Source organism: Amphiura filiformis, chromosome 15 (assembly GCF_039555335.1).
Source record: "Amphiura filiformis chromosome 15, Afil_fr2py, whole genome shotgun sequence".
In the NCBI taxonomy this organism is placed as follows: domain Eukaryota; kingdom Metazoa; phylum Echinodermata; class Ophiuroidea; order Amphilepidida; family Amphiuridae; genus Amphiura; species Amphiura filiformis.
Genome location: NC_092642.1, coordinates 46,809,318 through 46,823,632, shown reverse-complemented (window position 1 = coordinate 46,823,632; position 14,315 = coordinate 46,809,318). Strand labels below are relative to the sequence as shown.

Below are 14,315 nucleotides of genomic sequence, written 5' to 3'. Positions count from 1 at the left end.
ACATTGATTTACTATCAAAAACAGGAGATAACTAACCTTTCTTGTCTTTTTTGTTTCTTTTCCAGTCTTTTAACTTCCTTTCGTTCCTTCTTCTCTTGCTTCTTCGTTTCCTTAACAACCTTTTTCTGAATCTTCACCTCTCGTTTTGCTTCCCTCTCCACTTTTCGTACCTCAATTTTCTTTTCTTTCTTTTCAACTTTTTCATCACCATTTTCTGTTGTTTCTTCTCTGCAATTTGAATTTTGCGTAGTTCTTCACTGACGTTGTCTTCAACGTCGCTGACGTCACTGATACTACTTGGATCGCTGACGTCACTGATTTCGGAACTACTGCTGGAACTTTCCGACGATGAGGATGATGATGATGAGGACGAGGAAGAGGATGAGGACGATTCCGTTGCCGAATCACTGAAAGTGTTGACAGTATGAAGGATAAGTTTAAAGTTTCCCATATAAAACAATATCAATGAGATGAGTCCCTACTTATTTTCAAGACTATTTCCTTATTTTTATATCATAATAATTATAAGATACAGGGTGTTTCAAAAGTCTCCTTAGGGATGACTTCAAAACTCACCCGCCGGTTGCCCGTCGGTAGCGAACACTTCCATCTGGTTCGAGTCGGTTTCTATTGTTCTAAACAATAGAACGCGGTTCAACTGCTATTAACCGCTGGTCGAGTTTTGAAGCCGCCCCTTACCATTTTATATTTTCATATCTTATACATGGATTTTCATATAGCAGTAGGGAAGATCAAAAAACATTATTTGAAAACTAGCGGTTTGAAATGGTCAAGCTTTTCGGATACCTTGTATATTAAATTATTGAAAATTCTATAAACATCATTATTTTTGTCACACCTGCTCCACCTGCTCTTACCTTTCTGTACTGGATGATGAACTGTCATTGGATGAGTTGTCGGAAGTTCTAGACCCTAACGTAAAAAAATAAGAAAATAAGATTCCCATTTATCACAACCTAGTCACAAAGCACATATTATTTCCTACTTTAGCACTTTCTCTGAACAGAGTAAGAGAAGGGTTCAAATGATAAAGGAAGTCCCTTTGTACGAGACATACAGGAGGAAGTTAAAATACTTGCAGCGTCAAGAAAACAGCAAAATCAAGATCAAGATGTTTCGTTTTCGAGGCAATGTTAGGGGGTTATTAGAGCCATGAGTAATTTTCTAGGGTGTTTGATTGGCGTAACATAATAAAAAAAATAGGGTAGGTCGGTCGGCATTTATTATTATTATTATTATTATTATTATTATTATTATTATTATTATTATTATTATTATTATTATTATTATTTTTATTTTTACACACACTTGATAAAGGCTTAGGAACTTTTTTTCTTTTTTCATTTTATAAAATTAATTAACTAATTAATTTATTTTTCTTTTGCAACAGTCTAGGGTCGGGCACTCGGGCCTATTTTTAGGGTCGGTCGGGTTACGGCATTATTGAATACAATCACATTACTGACCTGTTTCAGAGTCATATGAGTCTTCAGATGAGCTTTCGCTTCCTGATGAAGAGTCTCCTGCTCCTATTGCTGCTGATTTGGGTGGTTTCTCTTTTCGTTTCCTTGGACGACGTCTACGGCCTACTGATGAGTCAGAATCACTACTCGAGCTGTGTGTCGACAACAGATAGATGCAAAAGTAATTAAATAAGCCCAATCGACATTCTAACTTCCGGTTTTTGAGAGCAGTTTTGGGACCCTTTGACAAATCAGGAAAATTTACGTAATTATTATTATTTTTCTTATTATTGTCATAATGTTGATCATTAAAAATACTAAATAATTAATTTATAAAATACTAATATTTTTTATATTTGTTTTAATAATTGTTAAACATTTTAGATTATATTTTGTACGTACAAAAACCCAATATTTCAGAATTTTCTGAAAGGTGTCCCAAAACTGCAAAAACTGTCCTACAATGCATTGCAAACTTCCAATGCCGATTTGGATTTGCTTGTTGGTGGGGGTTTGATTTTGTTGGGGTGATTGTTTCTTTGCTGTTTGATTGTGGAATAATTTTTAGCTATTTTGCAGTGCTGTCGTGTTCATGAACCCACTAGCTTGTCTTCGGACTAGTCGCGTTTGAAAAGTAAATTATTTGAATACTATTTGAGCTCTATAAAATACAATTTGACCGATTGAGCCCATATTTTATTAGTATAGAGCTGCGAGTTTTGAAATATTGGACGAGACATAGCGAGACAAATAAATATTGGGCGTAAAGCACCCAATTGTATCATTATTACGTTTTGGATCCAATATTTTCACACAATTGGATTCATCAAAACAAATGAAAGTGATGGGTCCATTTTATGGAAAAAGAAATCCAGACTTTTTGTCATGCTTGTGGCCATTATAGAGATTTGGATTGAAGCGAATATTAACATTATGGACATTCAACGTTAGAGTTATTGCATAATTCAAGAAATGTTATATTAAAAAGGCATTTCGTGATCCACAGCATCATCCCCCCACTTTTCTCAAAAAAAGTTGAGATTTTTATATCAATGGAAACCTCTGGCTACATAATGTTTATGTACAAAATATTTCTTGCAGATTAATTCGTTTGGCAAAGATATCGTGAAATTTTAATTTCGTTCTGTATCTGGTGCACCAGAACGAAATTACAACACATTGTCTATGGAGCAGTGTAATACACATAATCATGCATAACTCGCAAACGCAAAATCGGAATCAACTGAAATTTTGGGAATAAGCTTTTTCGTGGATATCTACTAAAAATGCCATAAAAAGAGGATGCTAGGATCACGAAATACTCCTTTAAATACTAATGAATACTTCAGATCAACGGAAATAAGAAATACGTCAAAATGGCACACACAAAACTTACATAACTTTCTTTTTTGATTTCTTGGACTTCTTTTTGCTGCTAGCTTGGTAGTGATCAGACCCAAAATCCGGAGTCTCCCTTGTTACGTGTTTATCACGTTTCTTCTCTTTTCTTGAAGATCGCCTGGGTTCAGGCTTTGAGTCCTCAATTCCTCCCTTCTCGACATCAGATGAACGCACGTAGCCTCGCTTTTGTCGTCGCTTTTCTTTTTTTCGACGTTTCTTTTCTTTCTTCTTTTTGTGTTTCCTTCTTCTTCTTTTGGATGTTTCATTTTCTTCCGAGTCAGATTCAGATGAAGATGAGCTCTGTTGTTGATTCCATGGACTTAATTCTTCTTTTTGAACTTCATAAGGGATAAAAACACAGAAAATTGTGAACAATATTTAACTCTCTTCACGCGGGTGTCGACTGCAGACGAAAAGTTTCAATTTTTTTTTTTTTTTTCAAAATTTCAGAAATGTACATTTTCATGACCATATTTGGAATCAGCATGAAAAATGTATTAAAATGAGTACAAACAAGCCTAGTATTGATTCAGTAGTTCTTAAGATAGCTCTTGATATTTTGAGAACACATTTCAAAACTTGAACTTTTTCCATTGAAGCGCATGGCTAGCACGCTATTGTGTAATGTATTTGGTCAAGTCTTAATGCAATAAGTAAAAGTGCCGTAATTTCTTAATTATTTACGCCCGACACACTATTAACTATTTACTATTTTTTTTCAAAAGGAAGGAAAGTATAAATAAACACAGATTTAGTGTAAAATTGACCATTTTGGAGAAAATCACAGGTTTTTTGGTCCATTTTTTAAACTACATGTTTACATGTTATAAACAAATCATACTTGAAATTAATCTAGGCCTATACTAAAGTATATTTAGTTCTCTGGGTTAATAGGATGAACACATTTTAATCTATATTCAGAGCAGACAGCGCACATTAACTTTGAAAAAAAAACCCCAGTGCATCTGGCCGGAATTGAACCGGCGACCATCGTATTACTAGCACGACGCTCCAACCAACTGAGCAACAGTGGCATACTGGAGAAGAGCGTGCCTCTGTTGCTTAGTTGATTAGAGCGTCGTGCTAGTAATACGAAGGTCGCCGGCTCGAATTCGACCAGATGCACTGGGTTTTTCTTCATCGTAAATGTGCGCTGGCTGCTCTGGGTACAGATTAAAACTTGTTTGTTCAAATCGTATATGCTGGCTTACCAAGAACTTTTTCTCGCCTTTTCTTCTTCTCCTTCTTCTTCTCCTTCCTACTGTTTTCAATCTCGATTATCTCTGGGTTGTTGTCGGAGTGGTCCGATATGTTATCCTCCCAGTTGACTTTCTTTGATCGTGACACGGTGTATCGAGTCATTCGACTCTCTTCGCCTTCCCGGATGCTTCGTCCGATACCACTCTCAACGCTCTCGACATCTCTATATGGATATGAAAAATGTAGGAATATTTATGTAAATTTACTTTTAAAAATATCATTCAAGTAGTACAAATCAAAGTATTTATGCCTATAGTATATGTAAGTATGGAAGGGAGCACGGTTGCCGAGTGGAAATTAACAAATCAACCATCACAGATCACGTGCCAATCATTTTTAAATTATTAAAATAGACTGGGACAGCTCATCAATCCTTGATAGGGAAGAAAACCGCAGGGCAAGATGGGTCAAGGAATCAGTATGGATTCGCAAAAGAGGAGACAACACCATGAACAGAGACGAGGGGAAATCGGGGGGGGGGTACATTCTTAAGCCACATCTTTGATCCTCTGCTCAAGATCAATGTTGGAGACAGGAGTACTTCGCGGTAAAACAATAACATCCGGCCGGGATTCCCGGTCCAAGCAGATGGATCAATAACAACATCAATCGCCTTGAGAAAGCCAGAAGGATTCTAGCGAAACTGTCAGCAGAAAAACGACCATTAACATGAATTATGTGTTTATTAAGTGTTGCTCTTATAAACACAATATGGTGTTTAAATATAAACACTAGTTTTTGCAGTGCTGTGGTAAATTTGTGACTATTTTTGCATTTTTCTCAAAAAATAATAATACACTGGTAACAAAAGTTACACATTTTATTGGGGCAAGGAATCCAATTACTACACTGAAATTTCAGTGACTCAAGACAAGCGGTTCAGTATATATATGATAGGAAACGAGGTACATCATAGCGGTACCTTATTTCTTATCATAAATAACAAACCGCTTGTCTTGGGTCACTGAAATTCCAGTGTAGTAATTGGATTCCTTGCCCCTATAATATACATAACTTTTGTTACCACTGTGTTATTAGTTTTGAGAAAAATGCAAAAATAGACACACATTTATCGAGGGGTGTAGTACCCCCTTAAGAATACTGCGATTTTGCGTTTGCATAATACTCAACACTGATCCCGATGGTTCAAACCTGGCCAGGACGCAATTCCAATGGGCTATTCCATTTAAAATACACACTACCCCTGTGGAAGATTTTGATTTTTGGACATATCCTTCACAGGGGTAGTATGAATTTCAGATGGGATTAGCACATTAGGCTGCTCTATTTGAATTTCATACACCCTCTGAGAAAGATTCAACTTGATTCTTCCCCTGAAGGAGAATGAGTTTCCAATGGAGCTGCTAATGTATTAATTCCATTTGAAATGCATACTCCCCCTGTGGAAGATATTTCCAAAATCTTCCACAGGGATAGTGTGGATTTTAAATGGAATAGCCCATTAAGGATCTAAAATGAGCGTTTATTGCGTTTCGACAGTATTTTTTTGTGGGACATGAGAGCACCTCAGACCTATCGAATTGCATTCTGAATACGAAGCATGTCTTTCTGATATCAAATAATTTTCATTTTTGAAAATCACAATATAATACAAATTTTATGACAAATTATAAAAATTTGATATTTTGCAAATTTTGATATAATACAGTCCTCGAAGTAAATTATATAAATCTAATGACATATTCTTAAAGTGTATGTAGCAGGGAAAAAAAGCAGACGGTCAATTGAAAATTTTGACCTTTCATATTGAAGATATGGATTTTTTTCCCAAAAAGACCTAATTTTTTTGGAATTTTTAAAATTTTCAATTGATCGTCGGCTTTTCATCCCACCTATACTTTAAGTATATATAAATCATCAGATTTATAAAGTTTACTTCAAGTACTGTTAAATATCAAAAATATCAATTTTTAATGATTTGCCATAAAATGTGTATTAAATTGCGAATTTCAAAAATCAAAATTATTTGATATCAGAATGACATTCTTCGTATTCAGAATGCAATTCGATATGTCTGATGTGCTCTAATGTCCCACAATAAATACTGTCCAAACGTTCATACCCCAGCCCTTAACTTCATACAAAATTCTTACCTGTTAGGGGGATATCTTATATCTCGATGAGTCCGGTGCTTAATTTCTTTTACCTCTTTTCGTTTCACTGTACAAAGAAATATATAAGAAGAGTAAGAAAATTACGGGTCTTGTGTTTAGGGTCATGAAAATCTCGTCCCAAATCGAATTAAATCCGGCACTATTAAAAATAAAACAAAAAATAAAAATAAAAAACAAGACCACTGTTAAATTGCAATATTAAATTTTGATGTTTTAGAGTCACCAGGTCTTATTTGACTTACCGCTAACCCTGAATTTTGACAAAAATCCCTCACTGCAAAAACAAGTGTTTATATTTAAACACCATATTGTGTTTATCAGAGCAACACTTAATAAACACATGATTCATGTTAATGGTCTAACACTAATGTTCATAAATTAACACTTGGTGTTATATTACAAACACTAATGTTTGTAATATAACACCAAGTGTTAATTTATGAACATTAGTGTTAGAACCATTAACATTAGTGTTAGACCATTAACATGAATTATGTGTTTATTAAGTGTTGCTCTGATAAACACAATATGGTGTTTAAATATAAACACTTGTTTTTGCAGTGCAGCTGCAAACATCAACTACCGCGTATTTTTGTGTGTTGTATGTTGGTGTGTGAGTGTGTATTATGTTTTGTTTTTATCACATGTTATCAAACGTTTTAAACATATTATATTTAGGGTTTTAGTTTTGGTAAAAACGTTTTAATAACATCAAATATCGGGGTTTATAAAAGTCATGAAAACGTTTTAAATTAACTAAAACGTGTTTTTTAAATTTTATAATTTTTTTATGAAAACACACTGCAACAACAATATTGTAAAATGTTGTCAAAATGTTATTGTAAAATAATTTTTGCAAACATTTTTGCCCAATTATTTTAAAAACACTTATAACATTATGTTAGAATATTTTGCAGTAAGCAATTTTTACACTTTATGCCTATATACCCTTTATATAACCCGACATTTAAACGTTTTCTGGCAACCTTTTCTAACCTTTTGTGAAAAATGACTGTCGAAAGCGTTGTTTGCTGTGTTATCAGATCTTACCTTTGACGACCTCTCCCTGTTCATTCTGCTCATATTTGTGTTTAGACGATTTGAAGTCCTCCAGCTGATCATCTTCATTTAACCCCAGAAGTTTCTTCGCTTTCTTTTTATCTTTTTCATCACCTTGTAGTCTTTTTCAGAAACAAAATGATACTGGCTCACCACTTCACCCGTTACTGTTCGTACGTAGGTTTTTATGCGTCGTTTCTTAGATTTCGCTGAAACAAAAAGAGTATAATACACGTGGAATGCATGGTTTAATGAATTCATCAGGATCGATAAAATAAATGTAAATGAATGAACAGAGATGAAGGTCAATATCAACTTTCTTACGTTTTTGACGGCTTTATCATGTCAAAAAATAAACAGGCAATAATCAACATGGCAACATCAAGTCCATCGTGACTTTCGTGAGGCATTCTATTGATTTTGATTGGATGACAGTTTTCATCAAGTATTCAAAATGTGCTATTCCAATTGAGAGTCATACACCCCATATGGAAGCGATGACGTTAATCTTCCACACAGGGAGTGTGAATTTCTTCTAGGGTTACCTGAATGGGCGACACCATTTGAAATCTGCACCCCCTGTGTGCATGGCTGATTAAGGGCAAGTCTTAATTACATTTAGGCCTAACTTTAACAATAACGACATCAACGTAGACTTTCCTTGCTCTGGGTGCTCTTGTAATCTTGACCCAGTCCCTCTAAAAATAACGTGATCAAGATTTATGGGTAGGGCAGGGGAGATCCAGGACGAGACTCATGGCGGAGTATCAGCATGTATGGAGCTGTCGTTTCTGATTCAAATACACTGCAAAAACAGCAGAGCAATACTTAATAAACACTTGAACACTTAATAAACACTTGTTTGTACAGTGAAGGTATAGGGGTGTTAATTTATAAACACTAAAAAACGTAAAAATATGAAAATGTTTATGTATTTTACCAGCACACTTTTGACCTTTAATACGAAGGGGGGGGGGCGTAGATGGGTCCTGTGTGAAAATAAACACAAACACTGTTGTGCTTCCTTAAAGTATTACGACCACAAAAGGAGGTTTACATAATTATAAGGGGTATATCTGTTACTTATAGGCCCACACACGCCCTCATGTTCAGGTACCCCACGTGTATCCTGGGGTGAGTAGGGGTAGGGTGTATGGGGTGTTACCTTTAGCAGCCATTGCAGCTATATCAGCCCTGGCTCTTGCCTCGGCTTCTGCTCTCAAAATGGCGGCTTCACGCTCCCGTTCACGTAGTATCCGTTGCTTATTATCTTCTAAATCTGTTCTTTGGTTCTGTAGGTGAAACCAACACGGCAAGATATGTTGTTAAGTAACCCATTATGTTACCAAACACAACATAATTGTCTTTGAATAGTACTATAATAATACACGTATAATTTGTTTTTGTTTTTAAAGGGGGTAGTCCGATTTTATCTCGCGATGATTTAAACCCGTTACTAAAACCTTTTTCTAAAAAAAAATGCTCATTTTTTGCAGAAATCTGCCGTGCTAGTTGGATAATCCTTGTATCAATTTCTTTTTGAAAATTTATATTATGTACTTATCATCATTATTTTTAAAGATATACTAAACAATGTCTAAATTTCCCCCCACTTTGAGTGATCCTGCGTGCCCTTTAAACATTGTTTTTACAATGGTCTCATTTGATTATTTGAAACATGAAAATGTTGCCTATTTATTATTTTTTGAGATTTTACCAGATGAAAAATAAAATAAAAAAGACTATACCTTTTCAATTGCATCTAGTATTTTCTTAATGTAATAATAGCTGTGTCGAAATCCGCCACCAACACGAAGGTATTTGTGCTGTTTTGTAATTAAACATATAAATGAGACATTGATTACAACAACACAATGAAAGATCTCAGGAGAGGAAAAAAACATTAATTTATTATTGCATATTATGCAAAATATAAATTTTAGATCGATACTGGCGCTCACCAAAATATCAGAGGTGCGCTTTCCAATAAAGTGGAATTGCCAACGCAAATAAATCTTATTTCATGACGTTATTAATGCCTTTTTCTTTTGTAATATCCCTTTTTGCGTATTCATATCCATATACACACCATAATATATAGTGCCCATGCACCAGCCCCCTCCCCATACACCAAGCACACACACCCCACCCTCCAACATGTATTTAAACAACTTACACACACCCTTGCAACAAACCACCTTATGATGATCCCAGTGCATCATCCCACACAAGTATGAGCAACACACCACAGCAATAAACGACATCAACGTAGACTTTCCTTGCTCTGGATGCTCTCCCAATCTGCCCTCTCACAACAATTATGGGACTAGTAGGACATACAAGATCCAGGAAACTCTAGCTCAAGAACGAGGCTCGTGGGGGAGTATATATCATCATGGATGGAACTGTCATTTCTGAGTCAAATAGGAGGAAGCTGAGACCAAAAGGCAGTTACACAAATCCAGAGTCAATCTTTTCCTGTGTACGTTTGTTAAGTGGAATTATTAACCATATGCGCATTCATCAATCTCATTTTGTCTTTTTAACTTTTTGTTGTCATGGCATACAGGACTGTGGTCATAATCAATTTGATGGAAGAGCCAAGGAAATATAAGGTATATAACATGATGGACGTCTCCTCATTCAGTAATATTGAATTAAATAAAAAAAATTATAAAAAGTATAATCGTGGATTTCATTACTTACTTTTTCACATTTGATATGTGCTGTGCTGAGTTGGCATCGTATACATTTTTCGGGTCCCAGTAACTGAAAATTAAGTTAAAATGGTACATTACCGTAAAATGGGGTAACTTTGGGCACTTTTCAGAGTTTTTAAATCACTGCTTCTAAACAGAACCAATTATATTTCTAATTAACTCTTTTTTTATGACATTAGGGGTCCCATCTACACCTTGAAGTTGAGAAAGATTTTTTAATAATTTTGTAAGGGTGCCCTAGGGGTTAAAATTAACCTGACCAAAGTTACCCCGCATTTGGGGCAACTTTGGTCAGAATATTACATTCCATGAAGAAAAAAAAATCAAAAAAATTGATCTTCGCTGTATATGGGAAAGTTTTTTTTTTTGTGACATTTGACCCCATGCAAAATTAGTCAAGCACACATCCTTGCTCACAAATATCGATTTTTATTTTTACTGAAAAAAATGTAGAAAAATGCAACTTTTTGGTCAAAAATCTTGACACCAAATATGACTAAAAACAATATTGCTGTACGAAAATATGACCATTTAAAAAAATATATTTGATCGACGAAAGTTACCCCGCTAACCGAAGTTACCCCATTTTACGGTATTAAATTACTTGCTTGGTGGCAGTGGTGGCGCCGGGGACACACCCTCCCCCCCCCCCACACACACACAAAATTGGGCTGTTCCCCTGGTTCCCACCCAGTCAGAACTAAAACTCATCGAAAATCTGTTGGAGCAAAAAAATGTCAATGGGCTATATCCAGTTGAAATTCATATACTCCCTATGGAAGGAATGGCCTGAATCTTCGGAGTGTGAATTTCAAATGGAGTAATCAGGGTGACCCCATTTGAAGTATACACCCCCTGTGTGGAAGATTAAGGTCATGTCTTCCACAGGGGTGTATATATTAACTGGAATGGCTCAATGGAGAATATCCCTATTCATCCTAACACTAGGCCTACCCATGGTTTTTTGCTTTCGGAAGGTAGAGAAGGAACAAAAAAGGAGAGAAGATGAACAAAGAAGTCACTTGGGTCCCCCGGGATATAAACATTATATCCCTCGCGTGCCAAACACGGTAGCCACGGGGGTTTCGCTGGCTCGGCCAACGAATCCGTGCGTATACGTCATGGCATCACGTGGGATGCATGCATGCGCAGTGGATTTCCTTGTAATAGGCCTACTTACCCTCGGAATTACTGCTATTGTTCTTGGACGATGCCTGGGCGCTTTGCATTCCAATGGTGGACGAGATACAAAACTCATATAGCGAACCAGTGTTTCACCTCTCGCACTCTGGAGACAAATATTGTTTTCAGATGATCATTCTTTTAAATTGTTTAAATACTAAGCTTATATACATGATATAGGTTACAAATTACACCCAAACGACAATGTGTGCTGATATATTTTTATAAATAAATATGATAATGTTGGTGATTTAACGTGCGCTACACTTTAGTACCAGCACACTTCAACAATTATCCCGCTGCCATATCAGAATAATTTCCACATCACCAAGTTAGCAACTGATGCGCAGATACTCTCAGCCGACTTAGATTGTGATTACCCAACAGCTTCCCATTTTAAACCTGGGTAGAGTGAAGCAATTGGAAAGTAAGCCCTCTTGCAAGGACGCAACACACTGGCCATGGCGGGGCTCGAACCCGCAACCTTATGATTATGAAGCTCGCACCCTAACCATTAGACCACCGTGTATAAGAGTTGGGTCATAAAGAAAGTATATATACTTTGGTACCGTAATCTATGTTTGGAAGTTCTGATTGCGGGACTTATTCATTCTGAGGCAGACACACCTACACACAGACGGACACCCCCCCGACAGACAGACAGACAGACACATACCCACACCCCCCTGTTTGTAAATACGTTCAAACGAGGACCTCGACTTTAGAAGGATCTAACCGAGGACTTACACACCCGTTTTTAATCGACACACCGTGGACCTCACGCAAACACACAGGCAACTTACTATCCAACTGAGACCCGTCCTATACCCGCTATGGGGGACCTATCTTATATGCTATCTTATATGCATATTTGCATCATTTACGTCATCCTGGGCATAGTTTCAAAACGAGGACGTCCTCGTTTGGAGGTGTGTCCTCGTTTTACGGTGTGTATCCATATGTAGGTCCTCGTTAGACGGCATTTACAAACGCATGCCTTACCGCTATATACGTATGGGTGAATGGCTGGTAAGCGCTCTACTGTTGTACGACTTATCATGTCCGCAAGTCAGACTTGCAGACACACAGGCAGACAGACAGACAGACAGAGACCTACAGACAGACAGAGGCAGACAGACAGACAGACATGCCTTACCGCTACGTATGGGTGAATGGCTGGTAAACGTTGAACATCATCTACTGTTGTTCGACTTATCATGTCCGCAAGCTCTATTCGAGTCGGAATACCTCGACTTAATAATTCTATAAGCAGACAAACAAACAAACAAACAAACAAAGAATAATAAATTAGATGTTGTGATAAATATTTCATGATCAATGGTATTTCCCAGTCTTGAAGTCGAGTCTCCTTGGGACTCTGACTTCATTTTGGATTTTTTTGGTAACCCTATACACAGTAAATCAAAGTGTTTAGATAAATAAACACGGGGTGTGTGTATATTGTTACACTTTTAAACACTTATAAGTGTTTACCACAGTAAATGCATATGGCAGTTTAAACTAGGCCTACTACTCCCAATTCCAGAAAAAAACAGCACTAATTTGTTTGTTGGTAACCCTATACACAGTAAATCAAAGTGTTTAGATAAATAAACACCTGCTGTGTGTATATTGTTACACTTTTAAACACTTATAAGTGTTTACCACAGTAAATGCATATGGCAGTTTAAACTAGGCCTACTACTCCCAATTCCAGAAAAAAACAGCACTAATTTGTTTGTTGGTAACCCTATACACAGTAAATCAAAGTGTTTAGATAAATAAACACCTGCTGTGTGTATATTGTTACACTTTTAAACACTTATAAGTGTTTACCACAGTAAAAGCATATGTCAATTTAAACTAGGCCTACTACTCCCAATTCCAGAAAAAAACAGCACTAATTTGTTTGTTGGTAACCCTATACACAGTAAATCAATGTGTTTAGATAAATAAACACCTGCTGTGTGTATATTGTTACACTTTTAAACACTTATAAGTGTTTACCACAGTAAAAGCATATGGCAGTTTAAACTAGGCCTATACTACTCCCAATTCTAGAAAAAAAAAACACTAATTTGTTTGGATTACAAAAAATTATTATTATCATCATCTTTGCAAAATAAAATATAATAGCTAACTCATAATCATTCTGGCAATAAAAGTAACATTTTAATATTTTCGCAATTTGAGGGAAAATGCGCCAAAAACATGCAATTTTGCAAATGTTTGTTTTCTTACAATTGAAGTCACAAAATTCAAAGACTTGGCCCCTTATTTCCAACAATTGTCCAAATATGAAAAGTTAACTTTTATTTCCAGTTAAGTTAGAACTAACTAAATGATTATGAGTTAGCTATGTTTAATAATAAAGGATAATATTTTCTAATTCAAACAAATTAGTGCTGTATTTTCTGGTAATGAAGCAAACCCCGAATTAAACCCTTAAATAATTGAATAAATACATTCAGAGTATTTGGATGTTTTTGATATCATGGAGCCAAAAAGTTCACCGTTGAACGGTACATCCTAGATCATGTAGATAGGTCAAACTATGCGTTTTAAATCGTTTTTGAGTATATGGTTTTCACACTCTTTGAGCAAGTTTTAAATGAGCTTGGTTAAGGGGGTACTACACCCATTGCATTTTTGTTTGCGTGTTTTTTTTTTTGCAAGAAAGATACCGATGCCACCAATAGAACGAGAAGATTTGCCCCTTCATTTTGCATACCACTTTGTCCAAATTTTTTTCTAATTTTTTCACAAAGTGTAAAAAAACGCAAAAAACAAAAACAAAACAAAAATATAATGGGTGTAGTACCCCCCTTTATGTTAACATAAAAAACAAAAACTTTTATAATGGATCTGGCCTTACCTAAAACATCCGGCATTTCTGGAGCATCAAAAAAGTCAGTTGCTGCAGAAAAAACACTTTGTTTTTCGAATAGAGACAGCGGTGTTGGTGCATTTGGAATAGAGCGGGCGGTCATGGAGCTTAGCGACCGTGGTCGACGAACCAGAGGCGGGCGCTGGCGGCTTGGTGGAAGGGTTGGTAACCGATGGAAATCCGCCAT

General features: G+C 36.1%; 1 protein-coding gene across 1 annotated transcript; it reads right to left on the bottom strand.

The window, feature by feature from the left end:
• Positions 1-35: 35 nt before the first annotated feature.
• LOC140172009 (uncharacterized) lies at positions 36-14,315 on the bottom strand. Its single transcript, XM_072195357.1, has 13 exons — positions 14,117-14,315; positions 12,398-12,504; positions 11,240-11,347; positions 10,046-10,108; positions 9,088-9,165; positions 8,505-8,631; positions 7,331-7,453; positions 6,260-6,326; positions 4,097-4,308; positions 2,881-3,223; positions 1,488-1,636; positions 879-933; positions 36-407 (listed from the first exon to the last, which is right to left on the bottom strand). The coding sequence occupies exons 1-13, from the start codon at positions 14,313-14,315 to the stop codon at positions 134-136; spliced, it is 1,905 nt and encodes a 634-aa protein (XP_072051458.1). The 3' UTR covers positions 36-133.

Coding starts and splice junctions, on each gene's coding strand:
- LOC140172009 (XM_072195357.1), bottom strand. CDS start 14,315: ATGGCGGATTTCCATCGGTTACCAACCCTTCCACCAAGCCGCCAGCGC. Junction 10,109..11,239: donor CAATAGCAGTAATTCCGAGG/GTAAGTAGGCCT, acceptor CTTAATTTTCAG/TTACTGGGACCCGAAAAATG. Junction 6,327..7,330: donor ACAGGGAGAGGTCGTCAAAG/GTAAGATCTGAT, acceptor TTCTTTGTACAG/TGAAACGAAAAGAGGTAAAA.